The sequence below is a fragment of the Ranitomeya variabilis genome, chromosome 6 (genome assembly GCF_051348905.1).
Source record: "Ranitomeya variabilis isolate aRanVar5 chromosome 6, aRanVar5.hap1, whole genome shotgun sequence".
NCBI lineage: Eukaryota > Metazoa > Chordata > Amphibia > Anura > Dendrobatidae > Ranitomeya > Ranitomeya variabilis.
In genome coordinates, this window is record NC_135237.1 from 516,299,826 (window position 1) to 516,324,235 (window position 24,410).

The window sequence follows — 24,410 nt, forward strand, 5'->3', positions numbered from 1 at the left end:
AACAGACAATGTGATTTTCTGGATTTTTTTTTCTCAGTTTGTCTCCCATAGTTGAGGTCTACCTATGATGTAAATTACAGACGCCTCTCATCTTTTTAAGTGGTGGAACTTGCACTATTGCTGACTGACTAAATACTTTTTTGCCCCACTGTACTTATCACTAGTAGAGAAAACCTGAAAGTACTGCTGCCTTATTCCACCAACACACTGTTGATTAATATTGATTAACATCTTTCTTGTCATGATCACTTAAGGATTAAAAGCTGTCAATTAGTTTGTCATGAAAGAAAGCCGGAATCATAAGCCTTCTTCACGAGTCCTGCCAAACTTTAGAAAGTTTTTTATACTAAAATACTGAAGAAAATAATTGAGAACTATATATCCCCTAACTCATCATCTCCACCTGTATCATATATTATTCTCAGCTAGGTGACCTGACCTATTATATTGAGCTAATCATTGTAAAAATAGGGAATAAGGAACGCTCTATAAAAGCCACCAGCAGCAGTCCTTTACTGTAATAAGCAATAGCCTATTTGGTACTGTCTCTGTATAATTGTCAGACTCTGAATGCGGAGTTTGATATTTAGGCCGGGGTCATACTTGCGGGTGCAATGTGAGAAACTCGCGCCTCAATACCCGGCACTGCCGCCGACACTCGGGACCGCAGCATTCAGCTGCATAGAAATACATGCAGCCGCACACTCCGGTCCCGAGTGCCGGCGGCAGTGCCGGGTATTGAGGCGCGAGTTTCTCACATTGCACACGCAAGTATGACCCCGGACTTATACAAGTACTACTTACATACTGCATATTAACATTGGTCTATAAGGAAAGCTGCAAATTAACATTGGGAATATAGTGAGCAAACGTAAAAATCTAACATTGTAATATTTTTCTATTATCCATTTATTGCTTTCTCTATTTTTCAGTTTATGTATACATTGTCTATTACATGAAAACAAATCCTGTTCCTACCTGGAAACAGTCAACAGATAAATAGGCAATGAACATGTAAAAAACAACTGCTTAAAGTGGAACTCTGAAGAGGCAATTTGCATGTTAAAGTGGACCTTTCACCATGTCAAACTCTGGCCCATGGGCCAAATCTGGCCAGCAGAGTGTTTTGATTTGGCCCACGACGCCAGAACCACCACCATTATGAAGGCCCATTATTCTGAATGGAGGACAATGTGGTGCCCATAATACTGTTTGGAGGACTATGTGGGGCCCATTATTCTGTATGGAAGACATTATACTGTCTACTGAAAAAGCAATGGAATAAAACTGAAAGGGAGAAGATATAGATTAGATATTACGTAAAACTTTGTGACAGTGAGGGTGATCAATGAGTGGAACAGGCTGCCACGAGAGGTGGCGAGTTTTCCTTCAATAGAAGTCTTCAAACAGAAGCTGGACAGACATCTGTCTGGGATGGTTTAGTGACTCCTGCATTGAGCAGGGGGTTGGACATGATGACTCCAGAGGTCCCTTCCAACTCTAATATTCAATGATTCTGGTTGGCCTGCAATTTTGTCTACGTTTTTCATTTTGGCCCTCTGTTTGGTTGAGTTTAACAACCTTGCTCTAATACATGTGTGCAGCTCTCTACATTATAGCCTGTGCGACATTATAGTCTGAATACTCCCTTACATATGAGAAGAGATTACCACTAGTGATGAGCGAGTATACTCGTTGCGTGGGTTTTCCCGAGCACGCTCGGGTGGTCTCCGAGTATTTGTGACTGCTCGGAGATTTAGTTTTTGTCCAGGCAGCTGCATGATTTACAGCTGCTAGCCAGCCTAAGTACATGTGGGGGTTGCCTGGTTTCCCCACATGTAATCAAGCTGTCTAGTAGCCACAAATCATGCAGCTGCGGCAAGGAAAACTAAATCTCTGAGCAGTCACAAACACTCAGAGACCACCCGAGCGTGCTCGGGAAAACCCACGCAACGAGTATACTCGCTCATCACTAATTACCACTAATGCATTATAAATTGACATTAAAATCATGTTTATCTGTAGGCATACACATTCATTTACATCTGTGATCATGTAAATCAAGGTATATACTCCAATCAAAATCAGCTATATACGTCAGGCTGACAAGCCTCCAGTAACAATGTAGTAAATTACAGAATGACCATTTCCAAAAAATAGTCCAAAGGGTTTTTCCCATTAACTAAAATGGCCTTAATAAAGTTCAAAGATAAATGAAGAAATAGTCCAGCTTCACAAATAGGTTCTTCTTTATTTAGGTAAAATCCATAAATAGGACATAGAAGTTCTGATGACAAGTGATCTAAGGTTGATGTAACGTTCACATCTATGCGTTTCTGGTGAACACGCACCTATAAAGGGGCTGTGCACTACTAGGATAACCGCTTCTTGAACAAAATGTTTGGCCCTGATAGAATGAAAAAAACCTACACTCACCTCTCGGTGCCATTCCAGTGGTGTCAGCACTTGCGGTCCCGGAGCTCTTGTGCGGTGTTGTGACACCCGGCGCCCAATCAGCACTGGCGTCACTGTCCCGCCTTCATACAAATTGAACATGAAGATGAATTCAGAGATCAGCTACAACCTGGACTTCTTCTTCATGTTCAATCTGTACAAAGGCGGAGACAGTGATGCCATCGCTGATTAGGCACCAGGCATCACAACACCGCACAAGAGCCTCGGGAGCGCAAATGCTGACACTACTGGGACGGCACCAACACAGGAGGCGAGTATAGGCTTTTTAATTTTATCGGGGCCAAACAATTAGTTCAAGAAGGGGGTTGTCCTAGTAGTGGATAACCACTTAAATCATGATTAAGTTCATGTTCATGATTGAGTTCATGATTAAGGGTGAGTGTTCATCTGAAATGTGTAGATGCAAGCATTACATCAACATTAGATCACCTGTCATAGTAACTTCCATGTCCTGTGCATGAATTTTATCTAAATCATGAGGAATCTACTCAGGAACCTGGACTATTTCTTCATTTATCACTTATTGGCAGAGCCGTTGTCCGAGTGGATGGGGTGAACATCAATGGTGAGCTGGAATCTACGTTATTAAATTACTTAACATAGTTCCTTTTTAAAAATGATGGCTTCTAAGTGGCCTAAATTTAAAAAGTATATATATTGCATCATTTCTGATATAAAGAAAAACTTATAATCCTGTTTGAAAATTCAGGAACTCCATGGAGCCAATTGGCGTTTTCAGATGCTGGCAATCATGCTTGTTACTTCTCATGATCAGCTTCATATAGACTTCTATTGACTCACTTTAATGGAGCCCACAGAAGTCTGACAAGCTGACCATGTGCAACAATGATTAAAAAATGCAAAAGCGCAATAGGGTCTTATCCAAGTAATGATGATGGATCAATCAGTTGACAATTATGTTCACCTTATAGGGTTATGTAAGACACAACCACAAAACTTGCATAAATTGCAGCGGCTGCAGCTTCCAGAGTGTTGTATATGAAATATGCCACGGGCGATGGAAATAACCTACGCTGCTGGAGAAATGACAAAACGCGATGGAATATGGAATGTTGGTTTATTGGCAACACGTTTCAGAGTCACTCCGACTCCTTCTTCAGGACACCCACAAATGAAAAACATTTTTCATTTGTGATTGTCCAGAAGAATGAGTCGGAGTGACTCTGAAACACATTGACATTAAGTCAACATTTGTTTTTCATTTGTGATCATCCTGAAGAAGGAGCCAGGGTGACGCTGAAACATGTTGAAGAAAAAGAATGTTGGCTTAATATTCGTGGAGTCGGAGTGACTCTGAAACGTGTTGACAATAAACCAACATTCTTTTTCATTTGTGGTGTCCTGAAGAAGGAGTCGGAGTGACTCTGAAACGCGTTGACAATAAACCAACATTCCATATTCCATCGAGGCTTGTCATTTCTCCAGCACCGCAGGATACTTCCATCGCTCATGGCATAGTTCATGTGCAGCAATGAGCAGTTACTGTGTATGTTCAGTAGCATTTCTGACTTCCGTAAGATCCACTGAAGTCAATAAAAACCATAGAAGTCTATGAGAAGTTGAACATAAGCAGTAAAGAGCAGTTACTTCACATATAAGGTAGCATTAATTGACTTTTATAAATCAGTGAAGTCAATAAAGCCCACAGAAGTCTATGGGAAGCTGAGCATGAGCATTAATAAGCAGTTACTGTGCCGGCTCGGTAACATTCATTGACTTTTATGAACTCCAATGAAATCAATAAAGCTCAGAGAAGTCTATGAGAATGTGAGCCTGGACACATTGCAGCAGATCAATAGATATCTGGGATCATATCCAAATATTGAACCCAGACCTTTGTATATTATGCATTAAAACCGCTTTTAAAACTGACTTTTTTTTATGGGTTTACACTATGTATACAAACTTTTATTCAATCACTAGAAGTTTTTCATTTTTGGTGAGTTAAATGGAAATATCTTCCTAAGAGTAATTCAGCAGATATAATGGAACCAGGATAAAGTACCTGCACGATTTCCAACATTTCCGATTTGCTGATATAGCCATTTCCATCGAGGTCGTACATACTAAACGCCCACTTCAGCTTCTGTTCCAGTTTTCCTCTGGACGTCACACTCAACGCTATGATAAATTCTCTAAAATCAATTGTCCCATCGCCGTTAGCATCAAAAGTACGGAATACATGTTCTGCAAATTTGGAAGCGTCTCCATAAGGGAAGAAATTCCCATATATTTTCTTAAACTCCTCCATTGTTAAATGTCCGCTTGGACAGTCTCTCAAGAAGCCTTTGTACCACTCCTGGATTTCATGCTCTGTAAAGTCTGTGCTTTCTAGTAAGTCCTGCATGACCTCAGGACGCAGCTTGCTGTTCTGTTTCCCCATGATGGCGTGTAGTTTTCAACTAGAAACAGAAAAACACAACAGTGGTAAATATTTTATAAAATGTAACGCATTATTATTATATTTCGTTGATTGGCGAGGTTCTGTATCATTCTATTTGCTTTTTCTTTTATATTAGTCAGACTTCTTTTAAAATAGTTTTTAGCCCTCTCCTCCAGTGAAATGATCATGCATAAGTCTGGGGAAATAGCAGTTGGCCAAGCATGAATGTCTGTTTTAATGGCTGACGTCAGACCTTTTTCACTCTTTTATTTTTTGCATAATGATGACATAATGTCAAACTAAATAACATCTAATGAATGGAGATCATATGAGCAAAGCTCAATAACTGTACGCTGTTTATTCCTCCTTTTTCTGCTGAACATGCAAATCTCATATTGGGGTCAATGAATAACCATATAAACCTGGTAGATACAACCAAGAATGCAAACTCATAAACTGCAAAAACACTAACCAACTATCGAAGGTTGCAAATAAGGGATTATATAAAGAATTAATAGGTGGAAACTCTTCTGTCACAATGTCCCGTTTCATACTCAGAATAGACTATACCTATTATTTGAAGAGTAAAATACTATTGTCACGAATCTGATGTCGGATGTCCTGGGACCAGGGGCTCTTTCCTTGTCCTTAATGCTAGGGGCGCCCTAGCACGCCCGGCTCCCCAGATTACTTCTGATGGTGAAGAACCCCGGGCCACATGCCGGGAAGAGGGAAGTAGTAGTGCACTATAATACACCAACCAGACCAACCACCACCGACCAACATACAAATATACTCCTTCAGACAACAGAGGAATGCAGCGGGGAGTAGAGGATGGGGTTAAACCAAAGTAGAAGAAGAAAGGGAATTATCACATACTCAAATCCTAGCAACAGTCACAGATAAATCCACCAAATGCTTTCTCCAATAACCACCAACAACCAACAGCCATGCAGCATAAGCTAGCTATGACAATGAGTGCTAGCCAGGGCCCAGATTATATGGGAGATGGGAGTGGCTAACAGTGCACAGCTGAGAGCCTTAATACAGGAAAGCTTCCAGGAGCTCTCAACTGAGCAGATTAACCCCTGCACTGCTGAAAGAAACTTGCACCGTTTAATAAGAAGGTGAAGTGCTTGTAGTCAGCACAGGAGTAGGAGAAATCAGACACTGTGGTCTTCTGGCTCCTGACGCTGTAAATCCATGACTACTATATTACTGTGTCCCAAGAACAGGGGTGCGGGTTATAGTATGGAGTCTGAGTTGTGGTCTATGTCCAAATCTCTGGTATCAGAAATATATATAGCATAGTCTAGTGACTAGTCTATGTATAAAAGAAACAATCCTTATTACCATATTATTACTTATATTTATACAGAATTTATGGCACTTTTACTTGTATACTGTAGTTACATCAGTAAAGTTGCCCTAAAAGTAGTAGAATCAGCAAATACTAATTGTAAGTTGATTTATGCTTTAGATTGTGCTGTGACTTCCTGCTGTGGTAGAGGTAGAAGGAGCTATATTATTTAATGTGTAGTGAAAGGAAATCTAAAATCATAGTTTTTATGTATCCAACTGATGACTTTCCTTCTTATTGACATATGAATCAACTTTTGTAATTGATTGTATAAATATACTTTTCATCATCTATCCAAGTACAGTGGATGAAATAAAATGAAAAAAGAATGGAATCATTCTAATTTTTTCAGTCTCAGACCATAAATACTGTATGACAGGGCCTTTATCTTTTCCAGATGATCATTACGGAGAAAATAGCCTATAATTTTACTGTCAATGACACTTTTATGACGTACGAGCAAATTATTTTTATACTTGGGGACAATAAACTTTGGTTTTAAGGTCACAAACAAGGCAATATGTTTCTCAGCACAAAAGTGTCATTAGGCATATTAAATAGTTGTAGTTTAATATCTCATTTTTCTGACATATTTTACAAAACATTTACCATTACGGTAATGTATTACTAGTTCATTAATTTATTACAATCTTAAAAAATAGATCCTGCTGTAGATTTCAGCTTTCAGCAGAATCAATTAACACCCAGGCATTGTGAGAGAATGACCTGTTTCACTTGGGACATACAGCAACCATTAAAGGGGTTGTCTTTGTTTTATTATAAAATTCCCTACTCTTCTCTCTATACAGCTAATCCCTATAGCTGTCATTTTTTTCTTCAGTGGTTTGTTTGAGGCAAGCCACAAAAGAAACATCACAGGAGGATGGCCTTGCAGTCACTTCCCGGCTGCTTCTATCACCCCCCCGAAACAGGATGTCATCAGGGGGCAGCACTGAGGTCACGTGCCACAGCTTTGTCACTGCCATCCCCTGATGATGTCCTGTTTCAGGTGGTGATGAAGAAGTGACAGCAGCTCCAGTGGCCACCACCACACTTTTTCTGTGCCTGCATCCTTGGTTGCCGCTGCCACAGTTCCTGCTTCTATCATCGAAGTCTCTTTCCTGGAAATGAGCCAAAAAACAGGGGGTGGTGATAGAAGCAGTGTGAGTGATGGCAAAGCCACCTAAAAGCTTCAATCACCACCCTAAAACGAATCATCATCAGGGGGTAGTAATATAAGCAGCGTGAGTGACATTAGCGCCGCCCGCCTGATGACAATTCATTTGAGGGTGGTGATAGAAGCTCTGGATTATTTTTTAAAATATATTTAATAAACGTTATATTTTTTCTAAATTTGATCAGTCTGTCTATGCCGCTGTAGGTTTGTACAGATCAGTAATTTGTCTATGCATCCTGTAATTTACATAATTGTACCACTTTTACATCCATACAAATCCAACAAAAGAAAAATTGTTCATTCCGCATTACGGAAAAAAATATTTTCTAACAGTATTGCTTTTAAGAAAGAAGATCTCCCAACATACGTCACCACCGAAAGAGCAATTGTCGGGTAGAAAATAAGAGTATATCTATAGAGCTTTTCCTCCTAAATTGTAAATCCTACAGCAATCTTAACAAACCTTCATAGACAGTGTCTTTAGTAGGTCGTACATTAGATACTTTAGAATAAAGGGGTGGCCCAGGCTTGGGACTCAACTCTAAAGTCACTCTTGTGTATCTTCAGAGTGTGCACAATGTGTGCTGTCAGGATTCTCCGAGGTTCAGTTGCCAGGAGCGGGCAGTCATGCCAGATTCCGACTAGAGGTTTCCGACCTTGCTCAATTCACTTGTATTGAGCAAGCCAGCACACGTCTAGTTGGCATGTGACAACATGCATGCAAATCGCATACTTACAGTCTCGAGTACACCCGCTCTCGACACAAGAGAATCCTTACAGAGTGCACACTGCACAAAGAGTGACCTCAGACTTGAGCACCAAGCCTGAACAACCCCTTTAAATACCTTGGTTCTCTCTGGTCAATGATAGTACATATTGGGGAAATTAAGCAATGAGTTTTGCTTATTGACTTGTCTTCCTCACTCCAAGGGTTGCTCAGAATGAAATCAATTGGGACCACCAGAACAAATATTTATAAAGGCCAAACACTTATCTATATGCAACCTGAACACCTCAAAATTCAATTTCTCAGCCATCTTTGTGCATATCAAGCTTAAATACTGCATTAATCAATTTATCAATCAGTCGGATTGATGGGATAGACTCCAGCACTCAGCTAACATCACGGCTGACCCCTTGGGCCACTCCAGACCTAATCAGCCCTGACACCATTTTTATATTTCACACTGCAGCGGCCATGAGGATTGCAAATTATAGAATGTGTGCATGGATACATTAAAAGCCCATTACTTAAAAAAATGACAGTGCTGGAATTAGCAAATCTCCTGTAGACATCGCTCATCATCATCATAATCCAAAGGATCTCAAGAACAGCGCTCAGAAACCCAGGAGCCAGACGCAGCAGATCTCCATCTTGAATGCAGCCTAGGTATGCATGCTCAACCATTCATTGCATATGGGATGGCTGGAAATAGCAGAGTATCTGTTCTCAGCTTTCTCCAGCAGCACAATAGACAATGAATTGATCTTTGCAGGGCCTGGCTCCTGGGTACCAGAACCCTATTAAAGGTATCACGATGGGTCCAGTGGTCTGAACCCCAGCGATCAGTAGGTTATCTCCTATTCTGTGTTTTTAATATAGTTTTCTTTTTCGATAAAGCCAGGAGTGGATCCAAAATTAAGGAAAATTAGGCCACCAGGGACATCCTCATTAACAACTTCTTCACCCTTTATCATTAGGGTTGTTACTATTAACTCTCAGACTGTTCTAGCCCACCAGACGGTTCTACCAGGCATGTTATCATTTCCCCTTCATTGTCAATAACCTTTTAGTACCCTAGACCACCAGGGATGTTGTAATTTCTCCTTCACTGTCCTTGATCAACAGGGATGTTATCAATAACCTTTTAGTACCCTAGGCCACCAGGGATGTTGTCAGTAATCAGTTCAATACAATAGATCACCAGGATTGTTATCAACAATCTCTTCACTACAGTAGACCACAAGGGATGTTATCAATAATTCCTTATGTACCCTACACCACCAGGAATGTTATCAACCACCCTTTCATTACCCTACACCACTAGTACCGTACATATTTCAGTACATTTGTCAACCAGAGATGTTACAATAAACCCCTTCAGTACCTTAGGCCACCAGGGATGTTACCCATTCCTGCCGGTATGAGTCAAACTGTTTTTACAGGCATTATTCCTTTTATAGAAGTTGTTTTTGCCCAAGAACCCTCTATTATCTGCATCCTCACCTGGAGAGCTAGAGAATATAGTACGGCTAAACATACAAAAAAACATTATCCTAGTACATAAATTTCACCCACTGATTTTTTTTCTGTGTAGTACAGGCTATGAGATGTGATAACCTTAAGCATCAGTACAAGGTAAAACAAAATACAGATCTGTAAGTTAGAAGGTATTTTTTCAGCAAATACCAAGACGCTTGGTGTTTGAAGTGATCTACAACATAGGCGAGGAGGATGCGCCGTGTTACATGTTCCTCTATATAAATATTCATGGAGGATGAGTCACCGGCTGCAATACAGATTCTTCCTGATGAAATCCAGCAGAAATATATTATGCTAACATTCAGCACAAACAATACAGTCAGCTGCGGTATAATAAGCCGCGTTCTATCTCCAATCAATGGCACTGACGTTACTTGGTTAACTGATGTTGTCCTGTAACCAATGTCCAAAACCGTCCACAATCAGCCCCTGAATGTGTGCTGAGGTCCGGAGGCCATATCGGAGTCCTACATCAATCTAAGGCCGGGGTCACACTAGAGAGAAATACGGACGTATGAGAGGCGCAAAAGCAACGCATTGCACAAGGACCAATGTTTCTCTATAGGGCAGCTCCTATCTGCCATATATTTCCAGGCCGTATTTAATGGGCTGAGAAAATTGCAGCATGCTGTGATTGTCAGCGTATTGCGCAAAAAATACGCCAATGAAAGTCTATGGGGGCGAGAAAAATACCGATTACACACGGACACGGGAAATATTCAGAAACTTTCCCACGCTACAGTTCATATGAGTTCATGCCGCCTGGGGGCGGAGCTTCGATGACATCACCGCTAGTCACCAAAGCTCCGCCCCCTGCATTTCATTAATTCCCCAGTCTTTTACAGCCGGGAGCGGGCTGCATTAGCAGCGCTCCTGGTTGTAAATGTATTTAACCCCTTGAGATGGATTTACAGCGTGGGACTTGACAGTATGGTGGACAGGTATGGGATATTGTTGCTTTTTTACTTTTTTACAGGAAAACGAGGGTCTTCAGTTGGATTGAGCATACAATAAACATTAAAAACCTGTGTTTCTTTCTTTCAATAAAATACTTTATTGTTAATGTGTGTGTGTATTTTTAACCCTTTCCTACTATTGTATTAATAATGGATAGGTGTGTTATTGACATCTCTCCATTATTAACCAGGCTTAATGTCACCTTACAATAGCAAGGTGACATTAACCCCTTATTACCCCATATGCCACCGCTACAGGGCAGTGGGAAGAGAGAGGCTAAGTGCCGGAAAAGGCGCATCTTACAGATGCGAGTTTTCTGGGGTGGCTGGGGGCAGATGTTTTTAGCCGGGGGGGGCCAATAACCATGGTACCTCTCTAGGCTATTAATATCTGCCCTCAGTCACTGGCTTTCCCTCTCTGGCAGAGAAAATTGGCGGGAGCCCACGCCAGTTTTTTCTGTGAATTAACCCTTTAATTTAACACCTAGAGCTCCCAAATTTTGCACACACACACTACTAACATTATTAGTGAGGCATATATAAAAATATAACAGATATGCAATGGTTTACTATATGTAAACCATGTCTCATATCCTGTTGGGTTCGGTAATTATTTAGCAAAAGCGACAATTGAATTACCGGCTTTTATGCTATCTAGCTCTGTATGAAATATAAATATATACAGTACAGAGAAAAAGTTTGGACACACCTTCTCATTTAAAGATTTTTCTGTATTTTCATGACTATGAAAATTGTACATTCACACTGAAGGCATCAAAACTATGAATTAACACATGTGGAATTATATACTTAACAAAAAAGTGCAAAACAATTGAAAATATGTCTTATATTCTAGGTTCTTCATAGTAGCCACCTTTTGTTTGATGACTGCTTTGCACACTCTTGGCATTCTATAGATGAGCTTCAAGAGGTAGTCACCGGGAATGGTTTTCAATTCACAGGTGTGCCTTGTCATGTTTAATAAGTGGGATTTCTTGCCTTATAGATGGGGTTGGGACCATCAGTTGTGCTGTGCAGCAGTCTGGTGGATACACAGCTGATAGTCCTACTGAATAGACTGTTAGAATTTGTATTATGGCAAGAAAAAAGCAGCTAAGTAAAGAAAAATGAGTGGCCATCATTACTTTAAGAAAGTAAGGTCAGTCAGTCTGAAAAATTGGGAAAACTTTGAAAGTGTCCCCAAGTGCAGTGGCAAAAACCATCAAGCGCTACAAACAAACTGGCTCACATGAGGACCGCCCCAGGAAAGGAAGACCAAGAGTCACCTCTGCTTCTGAGGATAAGTTTATCCGAGTCACCAGCCTCAGAAATCGCAGGTTAACAGCAACTCAGATTAGAGACCAGGTCAATGCCACACAGAGTTCTAGCTGCAGACACATCTCTACAACAACTGTTAAGAGGAGACTTTGTGCAGCAGGCCTTCATGGTAAAATAGCTGCTAGGAAAGCACTGCTGAGGGCAGGCAACAAGCAGAAGAGACTTGTTTGGGCTAAAGAACACAAGGAATGGACATTAGACCAGTGGAAATCTGAGCTTTGGTCTGATGAGTCCACATTTGAGATCTTTGGTTCCAACCACCGTGTCTTTGTGCAACGCAGAAAAGGTGAACGGATGGACTCTACATGCCTGGTTCCCACCGTGAAGCATGGAGGAGGAGGTGTGATGGTGTGGGGGTGCTTTGCTGGTGACACTGTTGGGGATTTATTCAAAATTGAAGGCATACTGAACCAGCATGGCTACCACAGCATCTTGCAGCGGCATGCTATTCCATCCGGTTTGCGTTTAGCTTGACCATAATTTATTTTTCAACAGGACAATGACTCCAAACACACATCCAGGCTGTGTAAGGGCTATTTGACCAAGAAGGAGAGTGATGTGGTGCTACGCCAGATGACCTAGCCTCCACAGTCACCAGACCTGAACCCAGTCGAGATGGTTTGGGGTGAGCTGGACCGCAGAGTGAAGGCAAAAGGGCCAACAAGTGCTAAGCATCTCTGGGAACTCCTTCAAGATTGATGGAAGACCATTCCCGGTGACTACCTCTTGAAGCTCATCAAGAGAATGCCAAGAGTGGGCAAAGCAGTCATCAAAGCAAAAGGTGGCTACTTTGAAGAACCTAGAATATAAGACATAATTTCAGTTGTTTCACACTTTTTTGTTAAGTATATAATTCCACGTGTTAATTCATAGTTTTGATGCCTTCAGTGTGAATGTACAATTTTCATAGTCATGAAAATACAGAAAAATCTTTAAATGAGAAGGTGTTGCCAAACATTTGGTCTGTACTGTATATATATGTGTCTCACTGACATATATACACTCACCGGCCACTTTATTAGGTACACCATGCTAGTAACGGGTTGGACCCCTTTTGCCTTCAGAACTGCCTCAATTCTTCGTGGCATAGATTCAACAAGGTGCTGGAAGCATTCCTCAGAGATTTTGGTCCATATTGACATGATGGCATCACACAGTTGCCGCAGATTTGTCGGCTGCACATCCCAAAGATGCTCCATACAAGGCAGGATGGATCCATGCTTTCATGTTGTTTACGCCAAATTCTGACCCTACCATCCGAATGTCGCAGCAGAAATCGAGACTCATCAGACCAAGCAACGTTTTTCCAATCTTCTACTGTCCAATTTCGATGAGCTTGTACAAATTGTAGCCTCAGTTTCCTGTTCTTAGCTGAAAGGAGTGGTACCCGGTGTGGTCTTCTGCTGCTGTAGCCCATCTGCCTCAAAGTTCGACGCACTGTGCGTTCAGAGATGCTCTTAGGCCTACCTTGGTTGTAACGGGTGGCGATTTGAGTCACTGTTGCCTTTCTATCAGCTCGAACCAGTCTGCCCATTCTCCTCTGACCTCTGGCATCAACCAGGCATTTCCGCCCACAGAACTGCCGCTCACTGGATTTTTTTTCTTTTTCGGACCATTCTCTGTAAACTCTAGAGATGGTTGTGCGTGAAAATCCCAGTAGATCAGCAGTTTCTGAAATACTCAGACCAGCCCTTCTGGCACCAACAACCATGCCATGTTCAAAGGCACTCAAATCACCTTTCTTCCCCATACTGATGCTCGGTTTGAACTGCAGGAGATTGTCTTGACCATGTCTACATGCCTAAATGCACTGAGTTGCCGCCATGTGATTGGCTGATTAGAAATTAAGCGTTAACAAGAAGTTGGACAGGTGTACCTAATAAAGTGGCCGGTGAGTGTATATATATATATATATATATATATATATATATATATATATATATATATCCTGAATATATGTTTTCACAAATATTTGAGCCCATGGATCTATTATATGTCCATTTTGCAAGCCGGCAAGAAAATCTCGCCGTACAGATGACACACGGATACTTTTTGGAGAAAAAATTGGATCCTCGCACTGCACACGGTTCACTATTCATGATACATTTCTACATATCTCTGCCTTAAAATACGGTCCGTATTTTTGTACGTTGTGTGTGACGCCAGCCTAACACTGTGTTCACCACAGTTGCTTTGTGGAGTCTTTGTGGAGTTCATTCCTGAATATCTGTGCCAATTTTTATGGACTTATAATGGGGTCTGCGGAGGTTCCAGTTAAGGGGCAGTCCACTATAATTGACGAGTTGGGGACATTAATTTTTTTATGCTAATACACAGTACTGTATATGTTTCAGCTTCACCTCCTTTTATTGTAGCCTTCCTCACAGGCTATAATGCTCTTCTGACAACAAAATGGCTGCTGGCGGAAGAGCATGTGACCAAATCAATCTCCTTCAAATAAAAACAGCTCACATGGGAAAGCTGCTTCTCAATTGGTTGAGGCTAGTCACATGCTCCCCCGTCAGCAGCCATTTTGAGAATAAAAGAGCAGAGCAGCCTTTAAGGAAGCCCTAATAGAAGGAAAACATCTACTACTCATATATTAGTAAGCGCCATAAAATCATGTCGCCGATGTATTTGTCAAAAGAAAGCGAAAGTGGACAGCTCCCTCTAAGGTTTTTCATCTTCATTTCAGCAATAATGGCGCTGGCCGCTACTCTATAATTTTTCTGTGAAATGTGACAGAACTGTAGCTGTGGAAAAGCAGACTGATATATAATATATGGTAAAAGATGATATAACTGTAATTAAAGAGACCTTATAGACCTGATTTATCAAAACATCTAGCAGGTAAAATGGCCTTGTTGCCTCTAGCAACCAAAGTGCAGATTTTATTTCCGGCAGTAATGTCAGATACTGGTAATTATCTGATTGTGAATAACACATTCACAAGAGCGTGTAGATATAAAAGGTTTAACCACACACTGTGGCTCGTATTATTAATGGTCGGGAGTCGGGACTGTACTTAGCAACGTGAGGGACAAATAACTATCTGGAAATCTTCTAGTCATCTGTTTCTACCATTTACTGTATATCAATTTTTGAGAATCCGGGTAACACCACAGCACCAACACAGGATGACAATGCAATAGTCTTGTTTAATTCATCCTAATTGGATACACCTGGTTGCGGTGGGATGGCTTTTACGCTATTTTGATCACCGTAGTTTAAACTAAGTCCCCTTTGTTATTAAGATGAATTACTACTATTAATTTATTTTCTGTAGGTATTGTCCCATTTTGTTTATTTCCTAGGTTTTATATGTTAAATGGTCACAGCTGTGAGAATGTGCACCACCTACACATTGCACTTATACCAACATGTGCTCCGGCTCATTTTTTTGGTTTTACTTTTTTTTTTTTGCACTTTGTACATACAGGGCTGTAGGTCCCCCTTTTTGGGCTGGGCATCTTGTCTATATAACTTTCCACAGGCAGGTGCAAGACAGTCAGGTCTGCTGACACATAGCGAGGTGACCTACAAGAAGAGCTAGAACCATCTTGATTGCATACACCATGTCGTGGTGGGATGGCTTTTACGCTCTTTTGATCAAGATAGTGTCAACTAAGTACCCTAAGTTATTTACATGTACTATCACTGTTTATTACTCACTATAGGGTATTTGCTCCTTTATTTTTTTCCTTGGTTTTGTCTGTTAAATGGCCAAGGTGAATGTGCACCTACACATTGCACTTGTACCAACATATGTTCCGAATCATTTCTTTTTTACGTGTGAGTATAGCATATACGGTAAATACCATAATCAAGTTGGATGCAATTAATTTTTACAAAGTCCATTTACTGGAACTTGCTTTTCTCAAGGCTGCAGCACAAGGATTTTATTCTGCGTAGGTAAAGGCAGTATTTATTTTGATACTACTACAATGCTGATGTAACTGTCTGATCATGCAAAGGAAAATGGCACGAACACTCTGAATACCTGGCACATAAAACGGGCATGATAAATTACCATCTTATTTAGTTAAGCTGGGAACACGATGGGATACTCATATTTTTTTCTTATTTATGACTCAACGAATACACAAAAGAATTAGAATAAAACGTCTGGCATCAGCTACGTTTCTCCAAACTTTACACACAGAAGTTCTAAAAGTTATTTTGCCTGTGTAGAATTTTCTGGAACATAAACTTGCTGGAAATGCTTCCGAGGACATAGAAGGGATTGTTCATTAAAGTCGAAAGCAGCTGTTGTCTGGGGGAGAGAACACTGACATCAAAGACTCTCTCTAAAGGGAATTTCCAGCCAGCAGGCAGCCAGCGAGCGAGCAAGCTGTATTTTGTTTTGTTGTAGTCCTGGCGCTTCAATGAACCATTATGAGAGCAGAGCGAAGAAAAGGAAAAAGTCACAGTCTGACAGTTAGCATCTAGTAATATATTCTCACAGTCATTATAGATCGGTGTGTCGTCATTGTCACCATAACACCTTCTATTAATATCGCAATAAGGGGACAGCAGTCAGAAGCCGTGACTAATTAATTGGAGGATCAAGAAGATGCTTCGTTTAAGCCTTTAAAATAACCGCTACATTTTACGAGTGCATGACTTCCCAATGCATTGACACAAATAAATGTTCTACCTTTTCTGACTGTATGTACAGTTTCTGTTTAAACCTATGGATCCTAATGGAAATCAACTAAAAAATGCTCTGTGAAGTCTCATCCTACACACATTTTAGGATTAAATTGTCCATAAGGACAATTTGTGTCAGAGACTGTAGACCGTCGCTGTGCATTTGACTGCAGAAGGTCTCAGCAGTTTGCTTTGCAGACTTCTTCCTGGGCCTTCTGACTTTAGGACCCAGTGGCAACCTTCCCCCAGCTCTAGTTGACACACCTGGACTGGGCTGTATATAACTCCCAGCTTGCTGCTGGAAGGGGAGGTTGATATTTCTATTTCAGTTCCCTGTTGCGGCTTGGAGCTATAGCAGTTGGCTATCTTCCTCTCTGGTGTTTGGAGGGAGCTAAGTGTTCCCCCTTGTTTGGGTATCCTATCTGTCTTTAGTGGTAGTGGGAATTGACTAGCGCTCATCCTGTCCTCGGTGCAGAGCTTATCACCAGGGTCAGGTAGTGATTAGGTATCCTGCTCGGCAATAGTTGCAAAACCTGTATAGGGATGATAGGACAGACAGGGCGACGTTAGATCTGTGTAGGGGTCTCCACTCCCCCCTTCTCTAGTGTTTGGTTCTCTTTCCCTTATCCCTTCGTGTTGCACTTAGCCTTTCCTACACTGTGCGTGACATTGACGTCGTTGTATGGTAAACTCTTACACATTCAATTATCTGGAGGATTCCAGATGAATGATTGTTCACATGATCGTTCAGTACATTCAGTTCCCCTTAATGTCTTATCTTGATCTGAAGAGCCTGGCCCATTGACTTCAAAGATAATTGTGCAACTTGCTCCCTAATTTACCCTGTGATTAATCTGCAGGGAAATTGGGCAATTGCCAATTGGTTAAGCAGAGACGAAGACTGAGGGTCTAACCAGCAGGACACCTTGTGATCAACTTATTATTAGAGAACAACCTCACTAAAGCTGGCCATACACATTAGATGGCTGTCTGACGAATGATGTCAGTCGTTCAACCCACGGCCATCTCTGCCGACTCTCCCATAGAGAACACAGGAGCTCTCGACCAAACGAACACTCCTGTGTTCTCTTTGAGACAGATGCCGGCTTAAATGTCGGCAGGTGGAGTATCTCACAGAGAACTATATGATCGGCAGTCCAAAATTGGACAGGCACAATCGACATTTCTTCCGACCATCACTCGGCTGGTGCCTCCATACACATTAGACTGTTGTTCGAACTCATTGATAGGTTTAGCCAACATTAGTCTAATGTATATGGTGGCCTTAAGGCTGCATGTACACTGGTCAATTTTTACAAACAAGCTTTCCTAGGAATGCTCATTGCCCAATAATTGTTCTGTTTCTAGAATGAAACGGAAAAAGCGCATTCCCTTCCACAGATGTGAGTCTAGCCTAAAGGTGCCCATTCACATGAGAACACTCGTTCTGTTGACAGCTATATCTTCACATTCCCCTATGCACATGAACGCTTGTCTCTATTACGAGCTCTTTTTTTAATGCGGAGAGGGGAGAAACCTGCTGCCAGATATCTCTGAATAAACTTGAATTCAAATTGTCCAACCCTTCCCCGATCACAGAGTAAGACGGCCCCATATACAACTGATGGTCAGCCAGTCCTGCTGAAATCAGAGACTTCAACTTTCTGTATTCTAATGTGTATGGGTGTCTTAAAGCACCACTCCAGTGTGTTTTTACTTACCGCTAGTGCAACGAATCTAAGTTCCCTGAAGCCAGTATGATACTTACCAGCTGGCATCTTCTTCTGCTCTTGGTGCCTCTCCGGTCATCTTCTGTAGGTTATGACCTGCTGGATTTCTCCAGTGTTTGGTGGGTGATGAGGAAGTCACAACGCAACATAAGTCAAAGAGAGACCAAACGAGGTCCTCGTAGACTTAGGGCTCATTCAAACACCCTTTTTACCATGTACGAAAAAAACGGACCGATTATTCTGATCAGACTTTGATCAGAAAGTTTGAGTGTCATCCGTTTTTCTGGTACGTGGAAAATAAAAAAATAAAATGTTTCTGTACCTTTTCCTATTTGACAGTCAGTGAAAATCGGACCACACTCAGATGTCATCCAAGTGCGGTCTGATTTTTTCACGGAACCATTAACTTGCATTGCCATTTTTGAGACGACCTTTGGGTCAAAATCGTACAGGTCTTCGATATTTTCCATCGACCACCTAGTCTGAAGAAACATATCGAGGATATGTGCACAACCCTAGAGAATATCATAGGTATGAGTGCTATCTGTGGAAACCAGGTATACCACTCGTACACGAAAATTGGACATGTGAACAAGCCCTTGCAATGGCAAGGTCAGAAGTTGTGGTCACAAGATAGCAGAGGGGTACTGGAGTAGAGGCGGGAAGAGTTGAAGACGGCTGCTGGTAAGTTTAGGATTAGGGTCAGGGAATTTTGATGAGTAGCACCACTCCAGCGCTGAATTAAAAAAAAAAAGCTGGAGTGGTGCTTTAGACTTTTCTAGTAAAGGATGTAGGTAAAAACATAATAAATAACATAATAAAGTCATTTACATCACTGTCATAGTACAGTAAATAAGTGACTTCCACCCTAGCGCAAATAACTAGAAACCCGACTATAGCGAGGAATTGTGTTCTCCGCCCTAGGGTGACCCGCTAATTTGATATTCCATAGATCATAAACCTTTGTCATGTCTGAGTAAATAAGCTGCGCCCTTTGCAGATCAGTTCATCTCCATCTTCCTAGAGAAAAGCTGTCCATGACAGGGCACTTAAGTCTTTACTGTCGAGACGGTGACAACTATACAGTAATATGTTCACAACAGCACAAATAATCTAATTTGCTCCTTCCTGGAAGCTCGGTAACATGTTAACGCAATACTGCCAGCTCAATATTCGATAGCATAGACCCGTAAGCCACCGTGGCTGGAAAGTGCATTAACTCTTGGGTGTCTGTAAAGTGCATTAGGTAGGTGACTCCGCTAATTGAAATGATCGTGGTTTCACTGTATTTGTGCATTTATTAGCAGCGAAGGGCACGAGAGGCAATCTTTCAATTTAAGCTTTGGAAAAAAAATCATTTTCATTACGCTAATGGGTTTCTCGTACTTTTTTTCTTAACATTAGTTTCAATCTTTTGTAAAATTGGTTTACATTTGCTGCAAGTACCAGGAAGAGCAGGGAATTATAAGGGCTCATGTACGGGTGTAGGGTACAATATCATTCCTATGGGGCCATATTCTACATCATACCTCTTAAATCAATAAATTCTGTACTGCGGACAGTCTCCCCTAGAATCATTGCCTCACCGCAACGCAACGCCATATGGCAACACATGACGAGTGGATGGCACCCCACTATGGTTTCATTCATATCACATCCATGTACCCAATGGCCTCAGGCCGGATTAGCACAAAGTGATTGCACTCATTATCCAAGTGTCTACTTATAGCCTTAAGGCACAACATCCACACAAGTAGCTTACAGATACATAACAAGTCGATAGGTGCTTGTCTAAATACAATTTTTCATGAACCGATAATAAGCTAAAGGGGTTGTCCATCTTTGGGGACAATATTTTTTTTTTTCTAACCTACATGTGTGTCTTTAGGGTAAAAAAATCATTTTTTTTTTTGTAATAGGGTCACATTGAAAATTATATACTGTTTCCTTTCTATAGCCTCTGCGTCGCACTGTCTATTGCAAGCTACGGAATGAGCTAACTGAGGATCAGTCAGGGAAGTCATTCTGACGATTTAATGGGAGGCTTTGTCGCTTATTTTTTTTTTTAGCTCCTCTTGGCGGCTTTATGACATCACTGTTGAATGTGCATGGAAACAAAGCCAGTAAAAGCCAAGCAGTGTGACATTTTTATTGAAACTGAATGGCAAAAATTATTTTTAGCCACAAATAGGTATATGGATTTAAGCGGAAAAAAAATTCCAGAGGTGGATAATGCCTTTAATATAATCCTTTGATCACAACACCATTTCTATGTTGTCAGTAGCAGATCCTCTACGAACACTTTTTTGGGATGTGATCAGCCAACAATTGAGCGAGCTGATCGGCACTATGTATGCAAAGGCCAATGATTTTTTCTTAAAAATACTAGTATGGCGGATTATCAGACTGCGTAAAAAGGGCTAATAACTATGTTTAAATGGTCATGATGGCCACATCCATAGGATCTGTTCTAAGCCGCAAAAAGTCAATATAATCAGTAGTCAAAAGGGATTGGGACGTATAAGGGTTAAGCTTTGTCATGTTGTCATCCTACCATAATACATTTGCCATTACTGACAGTCAATATTTCATTATTTGGGCATCTATATCTTTATAGGAAATGGCCTTAAAGGGGTATACCCATTTCCAAGATCCTATCCCAATATTTAGTAGATGTATTAAAAATAATATTAGCAAATACTTCCAATTAGTAATGTAGTATAGTTTTTCTGATTTGCTATGTCGCTTTCCTCATGTGCAGGCATTACAGGACCTTAGGTATCCATGGTTGTGACCGCTGATATAGTGACAGCTAGATGCTAGTGGTCGTAACCATGGATACCTAAGGTCCTGCAATGCCTGCACATGAAGAAAGAGACACAGCGAATCAGAAAAACTATACTACATTTCTAAATGGAAATATTTACTAATATTATTATTATTACCCTTGCTACATATTGGGATAGAAGGGGTGATACAACAATGTCAAAACTAAGAAAAGAAAATGGTGCCATATATGGATACGGACGAGGCCATAGAAAAATATAAATTCATAACATATGAATTCCCCAGAAGACATGATCCCGAGGTCCATACTATTGTCTGCATTTACAGATATTGTACATATAGAACATATCATCAACCAGGTCTCATAGATTATTAGCAAATCATCCCATGAGTGATTGACCCTTGTGATAAGTGATTGGCTCCAGAGCCACCTCAAAATGGACCCGTCCTCTAAAGGAGGTGACAAAACAGGACAGGGACCCAATTACGAAGGATGCCTTGACGTGGCAATTGGGCTCGCATACATTGGTCATTTTATGAGAGAAGTACCTTCCTTTCTTCTTAGCAATTTTTGCAGATAAATATTTCATGTGTACATTATATAGCACTTTTTTCCTATTTTCTATGGCAGTAATGCATTTTCAAAATTCTAGAGTAATCATTCTTGGTAAATAATGGTGCAACCTTTATCGTTTTTCACCTATATGTTTTTTTTGGTTGGTGCCTGTTCACACTAGCTTGGGTGTGCTGGACTTGTTCTCTATTTCTCTAAAGGATCTGTGTCACCCAATATTATGGCAAACCTGGTCCTACCCTGTGTAAATAAGTAAAAATAGTCAATGGACTAATCTGCCGTCAGATATGAGCGCCCCACAAAATTTCCAATGTTAGCTAACTTGTTTGACCCTACAATTCTGTGACTAACAAGAAAAAAAATGTTTTCATTAGACAAATTTCTAAGATGAGACACTACTAGAAAAGAAAAATGTCACAATTTTCTGAAAATTCTTTTTTTTTCTTGTGTTTCTATATCACTTTTTAAAGTTCAAAGTGCTATACACAGAGTGCTGGACTGTACATAAGGAGAATGTAAAAACACGGTTCCTGTGGATGATATATTCTGTATAAACAACGAGAACCTCAGGAACTTTACACTAAACCAAGGAGCTATGGAAACCGAGACAGCTTCCTTTAGGATGATTTACAATGTGTTTTCCTGAACAGTCACAGTGACAGACAGCGCTTAGATTGCAATCAGTGAAAGTATCACTGACTGACTGGCGTTCTTTTTCCAGCACAAGGTAAATTGGAGCCTAAACTTGTGGCTTGTCTCCGATTATCTCCTTCATAACTAAGATGGTTGACTGAAGGCCCCCATACACATTGGACTAATGTTGGCCGGACCAGCTGATATCAACAGGTTTGATCGACAGTCTAATGTGCATGGGGGCGCCCGCCAACTAACAGTCTGGAAAGATGTCAATCGCACAAGTCTGATTTCGGACTGTCAATCATCTTGGAGATAAGCCGGTGGCCAATGTCAGTTGGTAGCTTTCTCATATAGAACACAAGAATGCTCGGACGAATGATTGCTCCTGTGTATGGTAATGTTGGCTGTGAGAGCTATCGGCTGAAGAACTGTTTTGCAAACAGCCATCTTTTGGAGCAAAACCTTCACAATAACCATGAAGAGTTAAAAAAATCCCCACTAGGTTTGATTGCAGAGTTTCTTCTCTGAAAGCAATGAAAAAACTCAGTGTGAACATACCCTAAGGCTCCCCATTCATAATTGACTAATGCTGGCTGAACCAGCTGATGTCAACTGGTTCCTCTGACAGTCTAATTTGTATGCAGCCCCTGGACAACTGATTGACTTTGAAGTTAAAGACCTGGAATGTCAAAGACAACACTGGAGTGTGTAAAGCTCGCGCCCAGACTGGTTTGGCGCGGGCGTTCGGGGGTGTGGCCCCACTGGACCATAGACCAGACTTCCCTGGAAGGGGCGTAACTAAGCAGCTTCCTTGGCGTTCGCTGGAGCCTCTGATGGTGAGGTCAGACTTGTGCGGCAGGTAGCTACCAGGTACCACTCCAGGGTGAAGTCTGAATGTGGATGCTGATCCCACCGGGGGACAGGACACAGGCAGGCAGGCACGGCAGTGACACGGGCTGACGGACGGGTACAGCAGAGACCCTGACGGGCAGACTGGCTTGTCGGAGATACAGGCAGGCAGAAGGGCATGGCTAGCACTCTGGCAGACAGGCGGGTACGGCTGGCACTCTGGCAGGCAGGCGGGTGTATGGAGACAGGTAAGATCCTGTCCAGACTGGAGGGTATATGGAAACAGGTGGGGGGCTGTTCTGACTGGTGAATATAAAGAGACAGGTCTAGACCTGTACGGCAAGTTGCAGAACAGAGATAGAGCAAGGCCGCAAGAGCGGATGCAATGCAGAACCACAGGAGGTGGAGTTAAGAGCAGGAGGCAGAGCCAAGAACAGAAACGCAGGAAAGAGCAGAGAAGAAGACTGAGCTAAGAGCAGAGAAGAGGAAGGCAGAGCTAAGAGTAAAGAAGGAGAAGGCAGAGAAGGAGAGGGAGGAGCTAAGGATGGAGCCGCTGGAGGCGGAGCCAAGAGCAAATACACTAGAGACGGAGCCAAGAGCGGAGACGCTGGAGGCGGAGCCAAGAACCAGAAGGCACAGAGCCACAGGTTGTGGTGAGCAAAGCAGAGAAGCACAGAGCCACGGGTAGTGGCAACCAGAGCAGAGAAGTGCAGAACCACAGATAGTGGCAAGCAGAGCAGAGAGATAGCGCAGAATACACGCAGCTGAGTGGGAATGGCAACAACCAAAGCAGGAACAGGAACAGACATAACCCAGAGTTCAGACAGGAACAGACATAGACCAGAGTACAGACAGAAATAACGGAACACAGATTCAGACCAGGGTACGACGACCCACTGGGTGGCAAACACAGACCAGGGTACAATGCCCCACTGGACGGCGGACACAGAGACAGAACCAATCACCTCAGCAGCAAAGTACTGACTGAGGAAGTAAGTTTCCTCAGGCGTCCTCCATTGGGTGAGGACGCCTTAAGAATGAGAGGCCTCTAGGCTATTGGCCAGAGACACCTTAGGGAGGTGCACACAGACTGAAAAATAAACAGGAGTTGCTGGCGCCGCCCCCTTATGCACACAGACAGAAAGTGTACACAGAGCAAGCGGCCATGAAGCACACGGCATGGAGCCGGCAGCAGACATCTCACAGCATGG

General features: G+C 41.7%; 1 protein-coding gene across 1 annotated transcript in view; it reads right to left on the reverse strand.

Annotated features, from left to right (window-relative positions):
* The window catches only part of NCALD (neurocalcin delta), a 101,971-nt gene that overhangs the window by 14,667 nt on the left and 62,894 nt on the right, over positions 1 to 24,410 (reverse strand). Inside the window, exon 2 of the mRNA XM_077270980.1 lies at positions 4,502 to 4,898. Within this exon, the coding sequence (XP_077127095.1) occupies positions 4,502 to 4,879 (378 nt within the window). The 5' untranslated portion in view covers positions 4,880 to 4,898. The remainder of the gene's footprint in view (positions 1 to 4,501; positions 4,899 to 24,410) is intronic.